Here is a 23,899-nt window from a genome sequence, read left to right as displayed (position 1 = left end):
AAGACCTTTCTTTTTATTATGTAGGTACTTCAGAAGCATAGGTTGCAAAAACTCACACTGAATACCCCATCAGATTCTTCAGAAGTCACAAGGTATTCCTGATATTTCATTCTACACAGACAGTCGATGGTAGAAGTAGATTTATTTTTCTAAATGTAAAACTACCATCTTGGTGTGGTTGGGACTACACTGGATTAGAAATAAGGTAACTTGAGCTTTAGTCCTGACTTGTCCTTAATAAGCCACGTGACTTAGAACAAGACATTTCACCTCTTTAAGTGTCTAAAATGAGTAAGTTGGTCTAGATGTCCTTAACTTCTTCTGCTCTTACAATCTGTTAATTCTCTGCATCAGCATTCCTTCAATAGACACAAACTAATAGAATCTACAGTGTGTATATCACTAGACCTTGTGATATGTTTATGTCACAGATATTCAAATCTCATCATCTCTAAGCTGGAGTTGGATGATTTCACAGCTACAATCAACTAAGGTGCTAACTCCCTAAGGTCAGCACACTATGGCTTTACTTCCTTACTTCTTTAATTCTGGAGACACTGGCCTGGGAAGAGAGAAACTGCAGCTCTTTGACCATAGTTTTGGTCACACAGGCAAGCAGGAATCCACATCACGCTTGGCATGTTTATTGATAGTGAGACTCTGGAGTGACTGACTGAAGATTGAGACTGAGCTAACCTGACAGCTTGAGAGCTTAAAAGCATTGATTAGTGAATGTGCAAGAATCTGACCTTCCAACTGCCTCCATGCATGTTGTGGTTTTGGTTTCTATAATAAGAGGTAAAAAAAAAAAAAAAAGGAAACTTTATTCTTTTATGCTTTGTAGTGATTATTCTACCCAAACAAAAAGGGACATGAATTAACAGAAACCCTTGAGTATAATTTTAAGAATCTTACACACCAGGGACTATACTGAGGAGGATATACTTTAGGGATAGAGTTCCGTGTGTGTCCTCAGCACATATTCTCATATTAAACAATTCCGAAAGACTCCACTTCCAGTGAAGGGAGCACATACATTCTGCATTGTACTTACCATGCTGTCCATTGACAGATATTCATATTGCACTTTTTAATTAGGCGACAAAGCAGTTTTCACATATATGGTAGTTGGTGCTAATGAAAATTTACATAAGGAACCAAAGGAAATTAATGGATGCTAAGATTATCATTTTGAACATTTTCTTTTTATTTGTGGTAATAAAAAAGTGTGAATTGAAAATCTAAGGAAAGATAACTTTTTAAAAGTGAAATGCACTAAATAAAAAGGCATGTTTATAAATACAATAAACTACCTGCGACATTTAATTTAGAGAATGTATAGCAATGGCAGAGACACATAATATTAATCGATCCTAACTCTGTAGGCTTGTGATGAATGGACTATAAAACATTTATTTAGTGTTGGTTATGCTTAAATGTTTTTTGTAAAATTAAATTCATGTTGTATAAAGGACATGATGATAATGCCTTTAGCTGTTTTACTTGATGTTATAAATACAAATATGAGAAGAGGAGAAAACCACCAGGGAAAGGAACTCAAAAGTATTATGCACTTTATCTTCACCTGATCATTTGCAGTTTTCTGACACCCTTTATGGTTGGCAAAGTTTATCAGATTTGTTTCAGTAAGTCTACTGTTCTCAAAATCTCATGTATGTGAATAATTCCCTGTTCAACTTAACTGCTATTTTGCTTTCTATTCCTTGTTTTCTTTCTTAAATATATTTGAGAATATATGGCACTTTTGTTAATGGGAAATGTTTGCAACTTTATTTTTTCAGTCAAAAGAAACCATATAGAGCTTCCCTGGTGGCACAGTGGTTAACAATCCACCTGCTAATGCGGGCGAGAAGGGTTCGAGACCTGGTCTGGGAAGAACCCACATGTCGTGGAGCAACTAAGCCAGTGCGCCACAGCTACTGAGCACATGTGTCACAACTACTGAAGCCCACGTGCCTAGAGCCCGTGCTCCGCACAAGAGAAGCCTCCACAGTGAGAAGACCACGCACCACAACAAAGACACAACACAGCCAAAATGAAAGAAAGAAAAAAGAATAAGTAAAATGAATAAAATTTAAAAAAGAAACCATATAAAGGATGTAATTCATGTGATAAAACAGGAGTCTTTTAGTAAACATTTACTCTTGAGTGTTACTTAAATACTCATATAATAAGCTGTTTTGATAACAGACATATATATGGCAACAACAATAACAAAAATCTGTGAACTCTCTGAAGCCTCTTCTGATTAATTGAATCATTTATTAAGAACTCCCTAGGAAGTTATCTCTATGATTCTATTCAAAATTAAAATAGTCACACTCACAAATGTTTTATTTGTGTATGTATATGTTCTCATGTCTTCCAAAGTGATGTAGTTCTCAAGGAATAATTCTAGTTTCTCATTCTAATTTTCATTTATACCCCCAATCAACTAGCACAGTATTTCATTTTTAACAAGCATTCGATCATCATATTTAAAATCATCATAATGAGAACATACTGTACAGCACAGGGAACTCTACTCAGTGCTCTGTGGTGACCTAAACAGGAAGGAAATCTAAAAAAGAGTGGATATATGTATATGTATGACTGATTCACTTTGATGTACAGCAAGAAACTAACAAACACAACATTGTAAAGCAACTATACTCTAATAAAAATTAATACAAAACAAATAAAGTAAAATAAAATAAAATAATCATATTAACCAAAACTTATTGGACCTGGAATGTCTTTGATTATATTCATTCCCTAACAAAATGAACAGTGTCTCTGATACCAAAAATATCAACAGATACAATTCTTTATTTTTAAAAAACTCACACCATATTAAGAAATACAAATTCTTCATAAAAAAAAGTATTTTTTTTTTTTTTATGAAGGAAAAGAAAGTAGAGCTTGGGGCCATTGACTCATTTTTTAGATCATCTGTCTGCCACATTTGTTAAGTTGCTTACTTTTTATTGTTACTGTAACCATGAATTATAGATATCTTATAAATAAACATGCGTGAAAAAAGAATTGATTTACTATCAATGATTTATCAATTTTATAAGTATGTGACCACTTCTGAGTAACAACCACTTATGGGAGACAAAGCTTTGCCTTTATGAAATTCAACATCTATGTGGTGTGACTATATACATTACAAGAACTATGTCTTTATCTATTTATTCGTCTACTTAATATATACACCAAACATATAGCTGGTCAAGCTGCTGAATAAATCATCAAAATAAAGTATGACACTGTAGCAGTTTTAAAACACATTTTGAAATGTTTAGCAGTGAATAAGAATAACAAGGAAATGTTCTGCTGACTTTGAGAGAAAATATTGCATTTTGTTCTTCTTTGCATTCTCAAGAGCAACTAGCCTTGCCTTATATATAGTAGATGCTCAATAAACATATGGCGGATGAATTCCTGACCATATAGATACAGAGGGGCATGTAACATGAACTATGGAATAGAAACACAGGAGAGGGAGAGGGGATGGTAAAAAGTCTGTTTTGCAGTGATTTCTCATTAATGAGGACGCTAGCCCTCTACTGACTACTTAGCAGGAGACCATATGATCTGCTCTCTGCAGCCAGCTTATTGATTGTGTGGGTCAATGTAATCTGATGCATAAAGAACCAAGAAAGTGGAAGGTGGCATTTTCCTAGATAAATGGTAAGAAGCAGCTCGTTTACATTTTCACGCACTGAGGCTCAGTAGCTCCCACATAAAGTTGAATTATTCATAAAAGCAATCCTAAAATGGATAATTCCTCCTTTATTAATACATATGATCCTAGCAAAAGATTAGATTTTAAAAAATGCACTAAGACATCTTAAAGATAGAATCTGTATGAGCATGAAGTAAAAATTGCTCTTCCCTTTTTTATTTAGACTATCTGTGTTGTACACACACATATCAGGGTCTAGTTCTATGCTCTTAGATTATGGTGGTCCTTAGTTTCTATCTTCCTAGATACCCAATGCCTAACCATTTTACTGCTAGTTAATGCCCACACTAAATGCAAGTCAAAGTGATTAGCTCTGAGAAAAAAACAACAATAAAACAACATCCTCAATGCAAAACTTCCAAACTGACTGACCAACTATCAAAATCCCAGAAAAACAAATCCAAAATGCGAACACTTAATCCATAAAACAAATAAAAATTATTATTGAAGAGAATGAAGCTATTGGATAAAAAAGAAGTTTGCATTAAATGACTGTTTTAGGATCTTCAGCAGAGTTCCTAACACAAACTCGGCACTCACAAATTGCTAGTTTATTTTCTTTCAGCCCAGGAGAGAACGTGCAGTGTTACCTGCCAGAGAGGGTCTTTCTGCTCAGGGAAGAGCTCAAAGTACTTGTGGGCTAGTTGCACTGGAGGCAGAGTTTGCAATTTCAGGTTGGTCCAGCTCTGCACGAAGTTGGCCAAGTTCACAAAGGTGTACAGCCCTAGGCGGTCATTTCCATAGTTTGACAAATGGGTCATGAAAATGCTGATCTGAAAAATAAATAAAAATGACCGTAAATATCATATGCATATGCCCTAAAGTGGCATAGAAGCTCTAGGAAGTACCTCACCTAAACGCTGAATTTCATGAGAAGTACAATTATCATTTCAGGTCGAGTGTTATGGACGGAATTTTGTACACCGCACCCACATTCATATGTTGAAACTGTAACTCCCAATGTGACTATATTCAAAGATAGGTTCTTTAAGGAGGTACTTAAGCTTAAATGAAGTCATAAGGGTGGGACCCTAACCTGATAGGTCTGATGCCCTTATAAAAACAGACACCACAGTGCATTCCCTCCCTCTCTCTTTCTCTCTCTCCCTCTCTCTCTGTCTCTTTCTTTCTCTATCCCTCCCCCCTGCAATGCATAGAAAAGAGGCCAATCGGGAACACAACCAGAAGGCAGCTGTATCCCTCCCTCCTGCAATGCACAGAAAAGAGGCCAATTGGGAAGACAGCCAGAGGGCGGCTGTCTTTAAGTCAGGAAGAGAAGTCTCACCGGAAACTGAATCTTCTGGCACCTCGATCACGGACTTCTAGCCTCCAGAACTGTGAGAATAAATGTCCGTTGTTTAAACCACCCAGTCTGTGGTGTCTTATTATGGCAGCTTGCAAAGACTAATACAGGTAGAAAGCCACACATCTGATTTCTATCAAAATCACTCTTAAGCTCACTCTGAAAATAAAAATTGAAATTGGGATTGGCATCCCCTCACTGCCCATTAAAAGTATAGTATTACTTTACATATCAGTTTTTTCCCCCATTGTGGAATCAAAACTATCAAATCCAATAATCTAATAACTCCCAACCTAGAGAAGAACCAGAATTAGACCAGTTCTAAAATTAAAAAAACTGTTCCAGACCTTTTTTTGGTATAGATATGTATACAGGTTGAAATGAAATCAAACTCAAGAAAACTTGTTTTTCTTTTTTCTTTTTTTTTCTTTTTTTTTTTTTTTTGTGGTCTAATGACTCATGAGTATGAAACGTACAGTGTGGGGAATACAGTCAATAAATATTTAATATTTTTGTATGGCGATAGATGGTAACTAGATTTATCATGGTGGTCATTTTTAAATGTATAGAAATAATGAATGAATATACTGTGAACCAGGAACTAATATAGTGTGGTAGGCCAATTATACCTCAAAAACAAACAAACAAACAAATATACCAACTCATAGAAAAAGAGATCAGATCTGTGGCTACCAGAGCCGGTGGTGGGGAGTGGGTACTGGGGGAGGGGGAATTGGATGAAAGCAGTCTAAAGGTACAACCTTCTAGTTACAAGCTAAATAACTATGAGGGATGTGATGCACTATATGATAAAGATAACAAACACTGCTCTATGTTATATATGAAAGTTGGTAAGAGAGGAAATCCTAAGTTCTCATCATAAGAAGAAAATATTTCTTTTCTAATTTCCTTTTTTTTTTTTTCTTTTTTTGCGGTACGCGGGCCTCTCACTATTGTGGCCTCTCCCGTTGCGGAGCACAGGCTCCGGACGCGCAGGTTCAGCGGCCATGGCTCACGGGCCCAGCCGCTCCGCGGCATGTGGGATCCTCCTGGACCGGGCACGAACCTGTGTCCCCTGCATTGGCAGGCGAACTCTCAACCACTGTGCCACCAGGGAAACCCTCTAATTTCTTTAATTCTGTATCTGTATAAAATGATGGATGGTCACTAAACTTATTGTATTCATCATTTCATAATGTATGTTAAGTCAAATCATTGTGCTGTACACCTTAAAGTTATACACTGCTGTATGTCAATTATATCTCAATAAAACTAGAAGAAAAAATAATAGAGCATTAGTTTGCATAAGAATTAAAAAAAACGACGCTCTGATAAGGTAGTGTAAGTCAAAGGTATCAGGTTCATGGAATGCCCTTTACTAGAATGCTGAAAAGGATCCTCTGAGGAAAGCCCATTAAGATGATTAAAGATATTCCTCACCAAGGTTGAAGGTGGGGAAGAGAGTGGAAGAACTTGGCCTATTCCCCATAAATATCGCCTAAAAAGTATATAGCGCTTACTATGTGCTAGGCATAAATCTAAGCCCTTTACTTGTATGAAATGATTAAGTCCTCACAACAATCTTATAAGGTAGGTGCAGTTATTGTCCCCTTCTACAGATGAAGAAACTGAGGCACAGTGAAATAATTTGTTCAAGTCTCACATCTAGTCATTGGCAGAGCAGAATTTAAAACCTAGGCAAATCTGACACATGATATATCCGAAACCTTCACCCAAATAGTTTTATGTATAGAGTTTGACATCCATCATTGTTTTCCAATTGCCATTTTGAAAATAAAAGACAAAGAATATCTATTTATAGAAGAAAGTGGAAAATTTATGTAAGTATTATCTTGGCAACTTAAAGTCTTTTTTTTTAAATCAGAATGACAGAACATAAACTATTTTTGGAATCTTACATGAAAACTTTTCAGACAATGATTTATAATATTTGAAAATAATTTTACTGACAGACTGCAAATTTATCTTTGAAGGCAGTATCACTCCTATCATATTTTCAGTCCATTTCACCCCCCTCCCCAGGGTATATTCAAAGCTTTTTATTCTGAAGGTCAAAAAAAGAGAAAAGCTATTTTAAAGAATATTCTTTACGTAGCTTGCTTGGATAGAAATTTAAATTAAAGCCCTCAAATGCTAGTTGATACAATGATCTTAAAATTCATGTGGAATCACTTGAACAGGCTCAGGGTAACTATGTCACTGATTTTTACATTGGCCAAACTCTCTCTCACTCTTAAGCTCTTTTTCTTTTTTTCAAATAGGAAGTGCCCTCTTGGCAGGACTTAATTATAGAGTTTTTAGAACATAACATAGTATCAATACTTGATGACCATATAATTTCAATCGTTGTCATGAGAACTTCTTTGTAATCACTACAAAATAATATGCATTTGATCCCAATAATTATGCATTTATCTCATGTTAAGACAGTTAAGCAGTGTTCTCCATGATAATTATAGTTTCTTGGGGCTGAAAAACCAGGCTAGTGCCTGAATGCCTGAAGAAATACAATAACATACTAGAAATCTGCCACCTGCCCTCTAGCACTGTTATTTTAAGATGGAACTTTAAGGCACCTGTAAGTGTCTAAAATCTGACAAAATTGTAAATAAAAATACTACTTGAAGAATACTGTAAAAATTATTTTTATATCGTGGGCAGATGTATACCATTTTGTTAGGGTATTGCCATAATGCTTCTAAATGATTTTGTGGCCCACTAATTCTAAGTCATTTATCCAGAATCTCTTTAGGAGAACAAGCCTTGCTTTCTGAAGGAAGTATAACACTGATGTAGGGCAAACGGAAAATCCACCTTTGGAAGAAAGCAGAGTCTGGAGATGTTGCATGGTTCTAAGCTGATGCATGCTTCTGCACTTAAATGTTCCTTTGCCAAGAAAAATGATGAGCACCCTGGCCACAACAGTTGAAATCACTGTGTACAGGGTAGCATGTGTACATGCTTTACTGGTTAGAAATATATTAGTGCTGGTACATGGTCAATTGACTGCACTTTCAGAAGAAAGATTCTGCAAGCACAGCTTAACTGTGCATATCTGACTTGCTAAAAGCAGCTATTGTGCAGACAGAACATTTTAGTTTTAGTATTTCTGGCCACATGGCTTGTTTATAAAAAGAAAAAGTAAAACGTATTCAGAGAGTGTAGGAAGAATAAGACAAATTAAGAATGGATGTGGTTTGAAGCATAAATAAGGGAAGTGGAAAGAAATGCACTATGAAATATTTGCAAATAATTTTTCACAGACATAGTATATTGCTATTATTTTTTATATGACAGTGTATGTTCCTCCACTTATTCTGTGTTATTATTTATTTATTTATTTTGATTGTTATTTCCTTAAGGATACAGTAAGACTATTCTGGCTCAATACTCCCCAAAGCATCATCTAGAAAAGGTATGACTGCGCTACATTGGTGCAAATGGTTTGCAGATGCAAACTCACTGTACCTTGAAATATTGCAGCTCAGAGATCTGCATGGATTCAGACAAGCAGCAGTTTACCTCTCACATGATAAAGATGGGCAATGACACCATGTTCGATGGATGAGTTTAAGAATAAGATATAAAATGCTAATGTCAGCAGGCCACCTGCAACAGGCCTTCCAGAGGGGTCACCGAGGTCGGGCTTCTATCACCAAGCTGGCCTCTGGGCTGCCCCCCACCTTGTCATTGACGCTGCTACATATGCCCCTTCCTCAACTCTCAACACTCTCAACTCCATTATAAGCGAACAAGAAACAAATCTACATTCTACATTTTACCTGTTGTAAAAATTAAAAACCAATCTTGAAGGCACTCTCATAGTCTAATTATTCATTAAAAATATATAACAGCATTTCTCAATGTCAGATGCAATATGCATGCACTAAATTTAGGAAGATCATTACCTGTGGAATAAATCCATTTAATGATGTGTCTATAGTCCAAGGAAAAAGGAGGTTTTAAATAAAGTGATGTATAAATCTTGATAATAGGGAATTGCATAAAAATAATGGAACTCTAAAGATAATCTTTAAATGTGGGTAAAAGCACTGCCTGTTGTACAGACAAACAGGATAACATCAATATTATGTAAATGTGGGCAAGTGGCTGTTCTTCTGAGTCTTTAGTTGCAAGTCATACAATTGTTTTGTATAGCATTTTACTTTGCCTCTCTTACTAAGTAGAAAGGATAAAGGAAAAAGGGAAAAATAAAATAAAAAACAAAGGCTTTATTTTATCCAGAAAATGAAGCATCGACCCTCTCTAAATTGAGCTAAAATATTTTCAGGCTGCCAATACCAGAACAGTTTTCTGGCTTTTCCTACTTGTATGACAAGCACAATGTCATTGTAAATTGTATGGATATTAATATCCATAACCAGAATATCAAGTATAGTATCTTAAATTAGAATTTAAAATCTTTTTAGAGCATGTATTCTTATTTAAAGTACACATTAAATATTTGGATATAAGTTCTGTGCCTTATAGTGCCTCTAAAGATGAAATCATTTACAGAGTTGTTGGATACATAGCTCATAAGAAAAACACATTATTATAACAAATACAGAAACAATAGCTTTGCAGAGAAAGAAGAGATGTACTCTGTTTTAAGGCAGCTTGCCCTGTGCTCATGACACAGCACAGATCTTTTCAAGATAAACATTAAATATTAGCAGTTAGTTTCCATTTTTGCCTCTGTGGCCCTGTCAGTGTACTGCTTTTCAGAAAGAGTCCATTGTGTCTAAAAATATGTCCATTAGTTTGTTAAATTATTGATTAGGCTTTTAGTTCTCATAAAATGTGAAGATAGATAGAAAAAAGGGGAAGGCTTCTTTGATGGCTCATCTTATGTGCTTTGGCATCATACTCATATTTTTCTTATAAAAGGCAATTTTATGTCTTCATTTGTTCTTAATATAGGCTGGAACCACACAAAAGATACAAGAGTCAGATTATGCTTAACATTACCAATTTGTATGCCGGTACATTTCCAGATTTAAACACCAATGACATAATTGTTGTGAAATAATTAGAGGCCCCCCAAGTACTACTTTTTGGTCCTGGGCAACTAATAAGTTGGTATATGCATACATCTGTGTCCTCAGATGCCAAAAGTAAGGAATATCTGCCCAAACCTAATATAATTATATTACTCTGCCACTCAATCTAAACCCCATCATTAGATTGGAATTCACTATTGAGATATACAAGTTTATTTTTAAAAAAATGTATCATATATTGAATGATTGGTCAATGAATGATCATTTTTAAACACATGATGTTGTTGAATCTTAATGTGAATTTATTTAATAACTTTGCCATGGGATTTTATGTTCATTTTTGCTGTATTGATTAGGTATTAAGAACTCACCCTAATTTTTAAAGAAAGGAAATGAAGGTCAAAGGGTTTAAGTGATCTTTCTGAGACTATAGAGGAAATCCTAGCAAATCAGTGCTCAAAGTTGGGCATGCGAGTTCAGAATCAGTGCCCTCTCACATCCAGTGTTCTGCCAGAGACTTTGGCAGCAAGTTCATCTAACTTCTATTTTCTGCTTTTTCTCCTTCTATTATTTTAATTACCTGGTAGATTTTATTTGTAACAATATTAGGTTAAAACTAACATTTCTTTGTGTACTTTTCCTAGAATTGATCCAACATAAAATTTCACTTACGTATTAAAATTTTTTAGAAGAAATAAAGGTCAATATTTCAATATTTATATTTCTACATACATACATTTTAACTGATTATTGACTCTGAACATTACAAGATAATTCACCCTGAAGAGAGAAATGGTTATTTCATTTGCAAAGATTAGCATATTTCTTAATATAAATGTGTTATAGAAAGTAAAAGTAACTCCAACCTTCCAATCTTAAAGAAACATGTTTGGGGCTTCCCTGGTGGTGCAGTGGTTGAGAATCTGCCTGCCAATGCAGGGGAAACGGGTTCAAGCCCTGGTCCGGGAAGATCCCACATGCCGTGGAGCAACTGGGCCCGTGAGCCACAACTACTGAGCCTGCGCGTCTGGAGCCTGTGCTCCGCAACAAGAGAGGCCGCGATAGTGAGAGGCCCGCGCACCGCAATGAAGAGTGGCCCCCACTCGCCGCAACTAGAGAAAGCCCTCACACAGAAATGAAGACCCAACACAGCCAAAAGTAAATAAATAAATATTTTTTAAAAAAGAAACATGTTTGGTTTTAACAGACCCTTCAAGATATATCCCTCTAAGAGCTACTCTTAGAAGGAGAAATAAAAAGAAGAGAAGAAGAAGAAAGGAATAAAGAATGGAAAGAAAGAAGGAAGGAAGGAACGAAGAAAGGGAGGGAAGCATGGAGGGAGGGAAGAAGGCAAGTGGGCAGGAAGGAAGAAAAAAAAAGGAAGACAGAGAAGCAAAGAATAGCCCCAAAATCAAACATCTCACCATCTGTAGGGCAGATGGACAGGAAAAAAGTAGGAATGATTTAGTTCATGGCTTTTAAATCTCTACTGAGTAAACTGAACTCTACTGAATCTATTGATTCAACCACTCAGGAAATTTAAGTGAAACTAAACCACTAAGCAGAGGGAGCTCTTTTGCTCCACATGACTTTCAATGTGGTTTCATGTAAGATGTGCATCACCACAGGCATTTATAATTAATTACTATTCTTAGTTGATGTTTCAATACCCCACACCCTTGACTATTAAAAGGAAGACTTTTCTTGGGTGTGTAAAAACAAACAAACAAAAAGACCCCAAACTAAACCTTTTCTCATAAACCAAACTAAACCTTTGTTTTTAATTTGGAGCAGGTTTAATGAAGAAAATAATGCTAATCAAACAGTTTAAAAAACAAAAGAGTTAGTAATTAAAATATTATCCTGGGAGTCTCTATTGCATAAGTCAGAAAATATAGAGAAAGGACTTTGGGTTGCTGTTATAATTCACATTGGTTTGGTTTGCACACAGTGGGACAGTAGCAATGTGAAATTTGGAACCAGAATGTCTGGGTTTGAGGACTGTCTCTGCCTTACCATATCAACTAATTTCTCTGAATCTCTGACTTTTCTACTGTAAATGGAAACAATACCTTACTTTACAGCTCTATGTGATGCTCCAATGAGTTGGGGAATTCCAAAATATTTTGTAAAATGAAAAACATGGTATAAAATTTATCATTATGCACATTCAATTAAGGTAACTATGGAGTAGTTAACATATCAAATATAATTTTAAATCAATTGATATATATCTCAGCGATAATAATATCTTTTGGAAGCAAAGTCGGTGTTTCTTTGTTCCACTGAAATAACTGCATATATGGTGCTTATGATAATTACTGTGATTTCTAGTCAAAACAGAAAATGTTGGGTATATTTACACCAGAGTAAAAATCACTAAGTTTGATACCTAATATATGAAGCTCTTTTGTAGTTTTCATGTAATTTCTTAATAAATGCAAGTTTTATCCCCCAGAATAACCTCTGACAGCTGCAGTTAAAAATCAGTATAGGAGGAGATTGTTAAATGGAATCCTTTGTTTCATTTCAAAAAGTGTCATGAGGAGATTTTAGAGACAGGACTCAAGGGTAGTAGTGCCATGAGCTGATGTCTGCTTTGCTTTACCCCATGCACCCTAAATCAAAGAGCAACTCCAGCCCTCTCCCCTGCCCTTAAAGGCACTCACCACTTGCCATATTATGCATTTGTTTGGTTATTTATTGTTTCCACATTCCCATGTTAGAATGTAAGCTCCCTGTGTCTAGACACTCTACTGCTGCTGTATCCTCAGGGTTTGTAAGAAGTTTGGTAATACTAGGCTCACAACAAATATTTATTGAATAAACAAATGAATCCTTGGTACCATACACTTCTTTTGCTAGTAGAAAATGTGAAATAACTTAATTGCTTTCCAATTATTCCCATATTCTAAAGATGTGAGGGGAAAACCAAAACATTCTCTCCTCAATCCCTGAAAACAGCTGGCATTTAACAGGGTACAACGAACTGCTAAATTACATTTTTTTTATTTGTGTTTTCCATTTCCATTATCAGACTAAATGCAACAGAAGTTCCATTCTGCATCTGATTATTTACCAGTGTCCCAGTTTTTCAGTCATAATATTTGGTTAGTGAATTATTAACAAATCAGGACTGTTTTGATTCAAGACCAACTAGAGTGTAAACACTAATCCTCCTGAATATAGAAGTTGGGCAGTGATTTCGTCAAAGCAGCCGGAAATAGGGCAGCTGTTCTAACCGAGAACAGAAGGCTCCGGCTCTATTTCAGTGCGTAGGAGCTTAACTCTCCATTTTTCTTGTACATTAATAGAGGCCTAAGTCATTAAAAGGCAACACATGCTCACAACCACATTGTTATTGCATATATTTGTGTTTTGTCTTGCTTTAATAGTTAAGTCAGAACTGAGGTTTTAGATGTGACAGTAATTGCCTTTTAGAATGCCCTGATTTTGAACAAAGATCTACCATTTTACACAAAGACAAACTACCAAAGCTGCTTTCCATCTGAGCTACTTAGCACTACTCTCTCTTCAAGACATCAAATCTCCTTTCCAACCATGCTGCAATGATGCCACATAAAAGTCATTGAAGTACAAATTCATAACCCCGCGAATAATCACTGGCAGTTCAGCCCCTGGGTAGAGAAAACATGTCCATTAGTGATTGGTGTAAGCTGCACTAACAGCCTCAGAGTTCAACAGTTTTCAGGGGGAAAAAAAGTAATTTTTATTTATTCAAACAATCAACCAACTGACGAATATTTATTAAATGCCTACTAAGGGCCAGTCTATTAGTCAAACAATCAACCAATTGACAAATATTTATTAAATGCCTATTAAGGGCCCGTCTATTAGGAACTGGAGATATAATTGTGAATAAATTATGAATAGTTTTTGCCTAAAGGAGTCTAGGATTAAGTGTTGATATAGAAAAGAACATAGCAGATTATAATACAATGTGAAGTGGAAATTCCCTGCTCTACGACATGACACAGAGGCAGGCAGTTGGGCATTGATCTAAGACTTGTGGAAGGCTTCTTGAAAAAAAAAAAAGAACCTTGGAGCTAAGATCTGAAAAGTGATGAGTTAGGGACACTTCAGGTGAGAGGATGGGTTGGAGTAGGAGTGGGTGACATGAGGCTGAGGTCATGTGTTAGAAGAAGGAACTGTGTATGTGAAAGGCAGTTGGTGAAAGTTTATATTCCAGAAACTAAAAATGTAATGTAGTCCATGCAAGGGTGTAAGGTAGCAAGAGAAAAGAAAAGACCAGTCATATCAATCTTTTAAATTCTTGAAGGGTTTGGGCTTTAATCCTAAGAACAATGGAGAAACACTGACAGATTTTGCGTAGGGGTGAGAGATAGTCAGATATGTATTTTAGGAAATATATCCTGAGTGCCTTATGAAAAAGGTGAAGATTGGAGGTCAGGAGTCATTTAGGAGGTTTTTCTAGGCATATGATTGGGAGATAATGATGACCTGGCTGGTGGCCATGGGAAAGGAGAGAAATTAAAGATATTTGAGTGATATTAAGATAATCAATCTCCAGCAGTGATGCCAGCAATGTGGCTGAATAAGATGCCCCTTATTTTTGTCTTTCCTTCAAACAATAACAATCTGGCATACATCCATGGACCAAAGTGCCTTTGAGAGAGCTGTGGGATCCAGCATCACATGCCAAGGGACCTAGAAGGAGTCTATCCCACCTGTGTGTGTGTGTGTGTGTGTGTGTGTTGGTGGGGGGAGAGTAACAGGCACACAGACCTCAGTCCCAGCTGTGGTCCCTGCAGTGGCCTGTGAACTGAGTCTGGCCCCTCTTGGATTAAGTCCAGGGGCCCCTGGAGAACACTGTCTTAGACAATCACCCATTGATGAGAGAGCCCTTGTGGAAGTCCAGATTCTAGTGGAGAATTTCCACTGGAATTCACCATTAGAGGGAAAAAAATATGAGTTTGGATGCATTGGAGAGGGTAAGAGGAAGAGTTTGAGTTTACCTCACATCACCTTTCCCCCAAGACAGCATAGTTCAGGGCCAAGAGACATTTTCTCAACCCATGATTTCTCCTGAGGGGGAAAGTGAAAGCTTGTGAAGGAGCACCCAGCTTCCTCAGCTATGCAGGGTGCTGCCAAAGAGGGCTACGTGTCTCTCACTCCATCCAACATGCTGAATCATGAGCTATATGACTGGGATGTGGGAAGAGGCTGGAAGAGCAGCAGATACTCTCAGAAGGATTCAAAGGTTGTGGATCCTACTAACTGTTTCTCAGGCTCCATCAAGAAGCCCATCCAGAAGCATCTGGGCATGACTGTCTGCAGATTCCCCCAAATGGCCTACAGGAAACCCCAGAGCCCTGCACGCCTCACCCACACACACTTCTACCCTGTGGCCGGCTCTCAGTGCTCGCTCCAAGGGCAGCAAGAGCCTCGGCAGACAACTAATGAACATGCGCAGGGAACCAGGCAGACTTGGTGGCCTATTAAGAGACTACAAATTTCAGCTTTAGCTCCACCCCTGGGAAAGCAAAAGGGAGACTGTCGGAAGCCATGCTGGTATGTTACAGGATCAAGAGAAGGCATACAATTAAGAACTCTCTCAAAAGAGAGAAGAAGTGTGGAGAAAGTGTATTTAAGAAGGACTGAGAAAACTTCAGAATCTCTAGCAGGGCTGAAGGAAGGTATTTCTTTCCCAAAGTCAGTTACTAAAGACTGGAGGAGGTGATTACTACTTCAAATGTGAAGATGGAGATGCAAGACTTCAAAGAACATGAAAAATCAAGGAAACACCAAAGGATCACAGTAATCTTCCAGTAACCGACCCCAAAGACATGGAGGTCATGGGATATTATTCAGCCATGAGAAAGGAGGAAATCATGCAATTTAAAATAATGGATGGACTTCGTGGGCATTCTGCTAAGTGAAATAATGTAAACAGAGAAAGACAAATACTATATGATATCACTTATATGTGGAATCTAAAAAAGTCAAACTCACAGTAACAGAGAGTAAAATGGTGGTTACCAGGGACTCTGAGGTGGAAGAAATGGGGAGAAGTTGGTCAAAGGATACAAACTTCCAGCTATAAGAGGAATAAGTTCTGAGGATCTAATGGACAGCGTAGTGATTATAGCTAACAATACCGTATCATATACTCTATTATATACTCAAAAGTTGCCAACAGAGCAAATTGTAATTGTTCTCACTGCACACACACACACACACGCACTCACACATGCATGCACACACACACACAATGATGTGAGGTGATGGAGGTGTTAACTAACCTTACAGTGGTAATCATTTTGTGATGTATGTGTATCAAATCACCTTGTTGTACATCTTAAACTTAATATGTCAATTATATCTCTATAAAGATGGAAAAAATAATGAATCTCTAATGATCTGTGTTTGATCACATGTGAAAAGTGAAACAAAGAAGCGATCAAAGATGACACTCAGTTTTCTGGCTTAGGTAACAATTTTACCAAAATAGGAAACAATAGAGGAATGAATAGAAGAAAAGATTGAGAAACAAAAGCTCTAAAACAGTGGCTATAGAGAACCAGACAGAAAGTTAAAAAGGGAAGCACAGGCTCTTGCTATGGCTGCTCTGAGGGGTCTGTTGAGACCACATAAATTTACAGAGACTCCAAGCTGTATGATATTCTCCAGTATTTTGTCAGTTAGAAGCCAGCTATAGATCTGAAGGGGGCAGACAGTTGAATTCTTCTAGAATTGGGGATTTGCCAAAGTAATGGAATGGAAGAGAAGTGGGACAAGGGATTTCTTAGTAATGACTGGCAGATAGAGATAGAAATTATCTCAAAGTACTTTCTGTAAATTAACAATATTTTCAATCTTTTAAAGTATATTTTTATACTTTAAACTACTCACTTTATAGATACAGAATGTCATAAGGAATGGGAAGGAAGAATTCTGAATACTCTGGTACAGGTACCTGCACTGCATATGAAACAGTACAGTGTTATATGAAAGTAATCACAAGTTAATTAAAAATGTATATTGCAAACTCTAGGGCCACCACCAAAAATCTTTTTAAAGGAAGTATAATTGACATGCTAAAAGAAGAAATAAAATGGAGTCATTTAAAATGTTCAATTAGGGTTTCCCTGATGGCACAGTGGTTGAGACTCCTCCTGCTGATACAGGAGATGCAGGTTCGTGCCCCGGTTCGGGAAGATCCCATGCGGAGCAGCTTGGCCCGTGAGCCATGACCGCTGAGCCTGTGCGTCTGGAGCCTGTGCTCCACAACGGGAGAGGCCACAACAGTGAGAGACCCGCGTACAGCAAAAAAAAAAAAAAAAAAAAAAAAAGTTCAATTAAAACCAGCAAAGACCAAAAAAGAAAGGAGGGCAAGAGCAAATGCAGTTATAACATGGTAGATACTAATCCAACTATCAATAATCCCATTAATTGTATATGTTCTAAATCCAACAATTAAAGATAGAGATTATAAGAATGGATTTTAAAAAACAAGACTCTATATGTTGTCTACAAGAAACCCACTTTAAATATGACTCAACCAGGTTAAAATTAGAAGGATGGAGAAAAATATGTCATGCTGACATAAAACAAAGAAAGCTAGAGTACCTATTTTTATTTTAGAAAAGTTGGCTCTAGAACAAGAAGGATTTCATGAATAAAGAGTATATACATTGCCAAGAACAGACACCAGACTTTGCACACTCACACATATACTCTTCACACACACACACATGTGCAGGTACACTCATGCACATATGCGCTCAGACATATTCACTTGCACATCCTTATATAGACTTGTGTGCACACCTACACAAACTCCAAGCTACTGGGGAGACACGCAGACACAGTCAACATTGGGAGAAGGAAAAATCCTTTGCGTTTAAAATCACAACTTTCAACTTAAAATATTTATAATGTTCTTATAACTAAAAGTGGCCAGAGAGTTATGGATTCTGGTTAAGATAGTCTTATTGAATCCCCTACCCTGCAGGAAGCAAGGTTCAATGTAGCACACGTAGAGTTCTTATATAATAAACTTATTATATAATCATGTTTTCCAATAATAGTTCTTTAATAGCTCACAGTGATATGGTACCTTTAAAATTATTTTATCTAAACACTTTAACATAGGTAATGCTTTTATCTACCTTAAAACTTGCTTTAACATGGGTTAAATCAATATCCATTTATAATATTGATTTGAATTAACTTTTTTTTTTTTTTTTTGCGGTACGCTGGCCTCTCACTGTTGTGGCCTCTCCCGCCCTGGAGCACAGGCTCCGGACGCGTAGGCTCAGCGGCCATGGCTCACGGGCCCAGCCGCTCCGCGGCATGTAGGATCCTCCCAAACCGGGGCACGAACCCGCGTCCCCTGTATCGGCAGGCGGACTCTCAACCACTGCGCCACCAGGGAAGACCTGAATTAACTTTTAAGAGGTATTTTTTCTCATTTAAAAGTATCTGTGGTTTGGTTTTTTTTTTCTTTGTTGCCTTTCAATAAAGAAGTCATGTAAAGGATATGAATGGTGTTCCACCTAACGCTAAACGAAGAATATTAGAATAACTCCTCTATTGAAACATAATGATTGACAAATAATATCAAAATACATATTTAAAGATAGGGGTCCTGAAATTTTGATTAAAGTGAGCCAGGCAGCTAAAATGACCCTACTGTGTGATAGTCATCTCAGTGACTTGTGACCTTTATGGTTTTGCAATGGTCAAATATGAAGAAAAAATTATTATCTTTTCATTTCACCATTTTTTAAACTTCTGTATACCATTTTCCTATTTTCTGCTTTATATTGTATGCTGATATAACTATGGGTTTTGCTGGCTTCAGTCTTTTTATTGAACTAGCAAAATGTCCTATAATTTCCAAGCTGTCAAAATCTGATCTGCACGCCAGAAGGCTATATTTTTAAATACATGAATAGCCTTGTGAACAAAAACATTCCTGTCAAGTGTGCATTTCTCAGTACCAAAACAGCTCCATCCTTGGTTATCTGTCACAGCAGTTCTTTGAGATGTGAGTGTTTAACATGTATCATCTCCTGACAGTCTACCATTACAGATCATAATCTGCTATTACAGATTAAAAAGTATAGTCCATTCACTGCTGTTGGATCTCCTGGAGCACTTGGATCTGGTAACTCAAAAAGCAGCTGCAGTAACACAAAAGGATTGCTGAAACAGAGATTTTGGATTGACAGAGCACTAATTTTAATAATGACAAATTGTCTCAGAATTCAACGCTTTTCGTATGCATGACCCTTTTGCTCCTGAAACAAAGTAATTTATGTGCCTGAAAATTGTTCCTGTACTTTAATTTGGTACTTGTATTGATATCGTGTGTTTTTATTTCAGCACATCTGACATAAGGGTTAAATGTTGTCTTTGTAATATTTCTTCAATGAAAGGACAAAGAAGCAACATGTGAATGAAATTTTTTCTCTCTTCTGTGTTCCCATAGTTTTTTTTTTTTTTTTTTTTTTTTTGCAGTACGCGGGCCTCTCACTGTTGTGGCCTCTCCCGTTGCGGAGCACAGGCTCCGGATGCGCAGGCTCAGTGGCCATGGCTCACGGGCCCAGCCACTCCGCAGCACGTGAGATCTTCCCAGACCGGGGCACAAACCCGTGTCCCCTGCATCGGCAGGTGGACTCTCAACCACTGCACCACTAGGGAAGCCCTCCCATAGCATTTTGAATATGGTTTCATACGCTTGTTTATTATATTTTAATTAATTAATGTTTTTTTTCCACTGGATTGTGAGCATATCTGTAGCAGGGAAAAATTTTATACATTTCTTTATGTTGGACTCTGCATAGTTCCTGTCATAAGACAGAACAGGAACCACACACTCAGATGAACGTAGGGGCCAGCAGTTAAAGTATAATAAAATAGTTTGGATTTACAAATTTAAGAAAGCGAAACAAAAACAAGATGCACATGATAGAAAGCTCAAATTCACATTCAAGACAATCAGGGGTGGTGTTGTTGTCAGTGTTGACCTAGCAAGCTCATGCTTTGCTCTCTACTCTCCAGTAGATGGCCATGCTTCTTTTCAAGGCTTCATATAAACTTTGCTAATACATTTACATTTTTAAGTAATGGTGAACAATATTCCTCCCAAACAAAACATATCTGTGAATTGAATTTAGGTCATGTGTTGACAGTTTTTTAAACTTTGAAGAAGGTACTCAACAAATATATAAATGGCTAAAAGCAGGGCATCAAAAGTTATATATTTCATAGAACACTCATTTTGAAGCATGGTTTCATTAACCAGTTGTTTGTATTTTAAAATTTATCATGTATTAAAACATAACATACATTTATATTAATTAATAAAACTAATAACTATTCTACAGAGGGGTTTAAAGTCATAAAAATACTTTTAAAAAATAAAATGCAAACAAAAAATAAATAAAATGCAGTACAATTTCTTTTTTGGCTATACAAATTTATAAATCAAGAGCATAAAGAGATAGTTTTCAAACTGAATGAGTGCTTGCAAATTTGAAAAGTTGCTTTTCCTTTAATTTAAATATTTTAAGGCACCATATAGTGATCAACCAATCTTTCATTTATCTCCTCATGAATTTCTAAATTTCAGTAATGGGATCTGTGAGGCACACTAAGCAACTGTGTAATATTGTTACAAGTAAAATGAAATTTCCATTGACTTTTCTAAAAAGTGAATCCCAAATATTTTTTCCTTTAAACATCCATATTGAAATTTAGAGTCATGAAGTGAGAAGTGAAAGACTGCTTGATCAATATATGGCTACTTAAAATATTTAAATTAAAGAAAAAACAACCTTTTAAATTCTTCAAGTACTCATGCAATTTGAAAATCTCTTTGTGCTCTTAATAAAATTATTATTAAATATAATACTAATATTTTCATGATATCACCATTTAATAGGGAAAAACAGAGGTAAAAAGAAAGTATTGAACAATTTCAGCATTTGTCCTAGTTTTATGGAGTTATACTTACCTGGAACCATTGACAATTATTATGTAGAAACAAAATATAATCCAGTGCAAATGTCAACAGAGAAAGAAAGGTAAAAATTATGAAAACAAGCAATGCAAACATGTTATAAGGCTGTTGGATGAACACAATAGATAGCATTTGCTTTGAAAACAGATAGGAGGTCTTCAGTGTATTGAAACAGTCCAGGAAGAATTCACAAAATAAAAGGAACTTCAATTATACTTTGAATATAAGTAAATTTTGACTACCTCTAGAAGAAAGTGTTTGGTATTATTTCACTTTGGATAGGAAGGAAAGTAAGAAAATGGGACAGATAAGGCACACTGGAGAATAGCAAGTTTTATGAGCTGATGATATTCCCTTAAAATTTATTCGTTGAAGCACTAACCCCCAATATGTCAGAATGTGACTATTTGGAGATATAAACTTTAAAGAAGTGATTACGCTAAAATGTGGCCTTTAGTATGGGCCCTAATCCAATCTAGCTGGTGACATTATAAAAAGAAGAAAGTGATACCAAGGATGTATGAGCACAGAGAAAAGACCATATGAGGACACGGCAAGAAAGTGGCCGTCTGAGAGCCAAGGAGAGGGGCCTCAGGATCATGGACTTCTTCTCCAGAGCTGTGAGAAAGTAATTGCTGTTTAAGCCACCTGGTCTGTGGTATTTTGTTATGGCACCCCCAGCAAACTAATGTTCACACCATTTTAGTAGAAGTAGAGGATTTATGTAGATAGACAGTGAGATGTAGCTTAGGAAAGCTTGAGGCCAGACGAAAAAGATCATTGAATCAACCAGAGCTGGGAAAGATATTTATGGGGTGATAAGTGAAGGCATGGGTGGCATATAACATTGGGGGCTTGTTTCACTGTCTTATGTAGTAGAGAAGTATTGGTCCATGCAGCAGCCCTATTTCATTCTTGGAACTGAACAAGGAACTGAATGTCCATCAAATTCTTCAGAACGTAGAAACAAGTCCCTGGATTCACTGAGCAACTCTTTGGATGGATGCAGAAAACAATTTCTTGTAGCTGTTTACTGTTTTCCTGCAAGTTATTTTCCACCTTGTGTGAAGATTTCATATTGCCAATTCTTGGTGAAAAGAAATATTTGTGACGTGAGCAATTAGGTTGTGAACCTAAACAAGGGAGTGGGTTGTACACTATTGAGTATTGTCTAATTTTTAAAGTATTATAAACCTTTTACATTTTTATGTTTACAGTTTATGGTTTTGCTCATTACCATGTGTTTTTTGGTAGAACTAATCATTTTTTGATGGGAAAAATTGATTTCTCTTACTCTTAGATACCATCTGCTGCTTCATTCAATGAGAGAATGAGAAACACGTGATGAAAGATGGAAAGAGAAATCCAGCAGCTTACATGGCTCTGGATTTTCCATATCTCTGTATCTCCTGCCTGCTTGTTGGCAAATAACAAACAGAAGTTTTGAATATTTTTATGTGAGTACAGAGGGCTTAGACTTATGAACCCCTTACAAACAAAGGAACTCACAGGACTGAGAAAACTAGAAAAGATAAGAGAGAGTTATGCATTTTAGTGAGTATGTGATATTATCTGTCAGATAGGCCTATGTAGGTGCTTTTTAAGAGGTGCGTAATAGCCATGAGTCCATTGTGAATTACACTCAGAAAACAACGATGCAGTGACAAGAGGCAAATGTGAAACCAAGTATTCCTAAACGTGCTAAAGTTTGGTTCTCAAAGAATCTGAATTCAAAATCAGTTTCTAGAGGAGAAACCAGGTAATTTATGAATAAAGACTTTCAAGAATATCTGGGTCTAACTTGGTATACTCTAAGAAGCAGCAGCAAACTCTTTGATTGCTGTAAATATTAATGTACTTCAAAAATTAAATGTTATTTTTTAACGTAAAGAAAGAGCTAGATAAATAGAAATTAGCAAATATTGTGACAATGGAATCTGGATTGTTTTGAGAATCATGCAGGAGAACATTTCAAACCTGAGCAAGAAAGAGGTCAGTGCTTAAGTGAGAAGTGTTTAAGGAAACGTCCACCTGCACATACCTCTCTATAAGGTTTAGTGTCGAGTTTTCGATTAAGGCTAAATTGATATTCAGCTGCAGCTACACAGAAGAGGCTCTGTGATTAAAACTTATAAGTATCTCCTGTCTGCCTGTTGGCACAAAAACAAACAGGCATCCATGTGTAGATCTGTTCCATAATTATTCTATGAAATCCCAAGCTATCTATCTGAAGGTAATTTGGCATTTAAAATGCCTGAAATGTTAGATAATATCTTTGCTCACCTGGAATACATTCAATTCATTTACTAAAGTAATGAGTTTATTTTCCCTATACAATTTAACTTTTTCACCTTTTGGACTACAGGTGGTCAAAGGACACATACTTTACCCAGGGATTTTCCACTTGTTATCACTAGGTAATCTCAGGTTTCCTTGATTGCCTTCATTATGATAAAAAGGGAAACAGATTCTTCTCATATAATTGGTTGTCTGGGTCCTAACAAACCTTCTATTGGAGTTTTCATATTGATTCGGCTGCTCTCTCCCTTATTCGTTGCAGCTAGCACTGTCTTAGAATGTAACTACACTCTACTACCAGTGACGAAAATTCCAGGGAGAAATAATACACCTGAGAAGTAGAATCAGTTCAGTTTCAAGCTGCTCATTTATTAAGGCTCAAGCTTAAAAACATTTATTTGCCTAGTCACTGAGCCAGAGGACAGCTGAAGTTTAAAAATGTCTAATCACTAGTACTCACAAAGTAGTGCCTGTATTCTAGTCTTTGCAATTGCCCTATAATGCTTATTTAA

The 23,899-nt window shown here is 36.5% G+C and overlaps 1 protein-coding gene across 1 annotated transcript in view; it reads right to left on the bottom strand.

Annotated features, from left to right (window-relative positions):
* LOC307058869 (bifunctional heparan sulfate N-deacetylase/N-sulfotransferase 4) overlaps positions 1-23,899 on the bottom strand; it is a gene marked incomplete at both ends in the record, with an annotated part of 237,733 nt that overhangs the window by 43,622 nt on the left and 170,212 nt on the right. The window contains one exon of the mRNA XM_079712576.1: positions 4,342-4,524. Within this exon, the coding sequence (XP_079568702.1) occupies positions 4,342-4,524 (183 nt within the window). The remainder of the gene's footprint in view (positions 1-4,341; positions 4,525-23,899) is intronic.

This window comes from Hyperoodon ampullatus (genome assembly GCF_949752795.1).
Source record: "Hyperoodon ampullatus genome assembly, chromosome: 1".
NCBI lineage: Eukaryota > Metazoa > Chordata > Mammalia > Artiodactyla > Ziphiidae > Hyperoodon > Hyperoodon ampullatus.
Note: the sequence above shows the minus strand (reverse complement) of the source record. Positions and strands in the feature narration are given on the sequence as shown.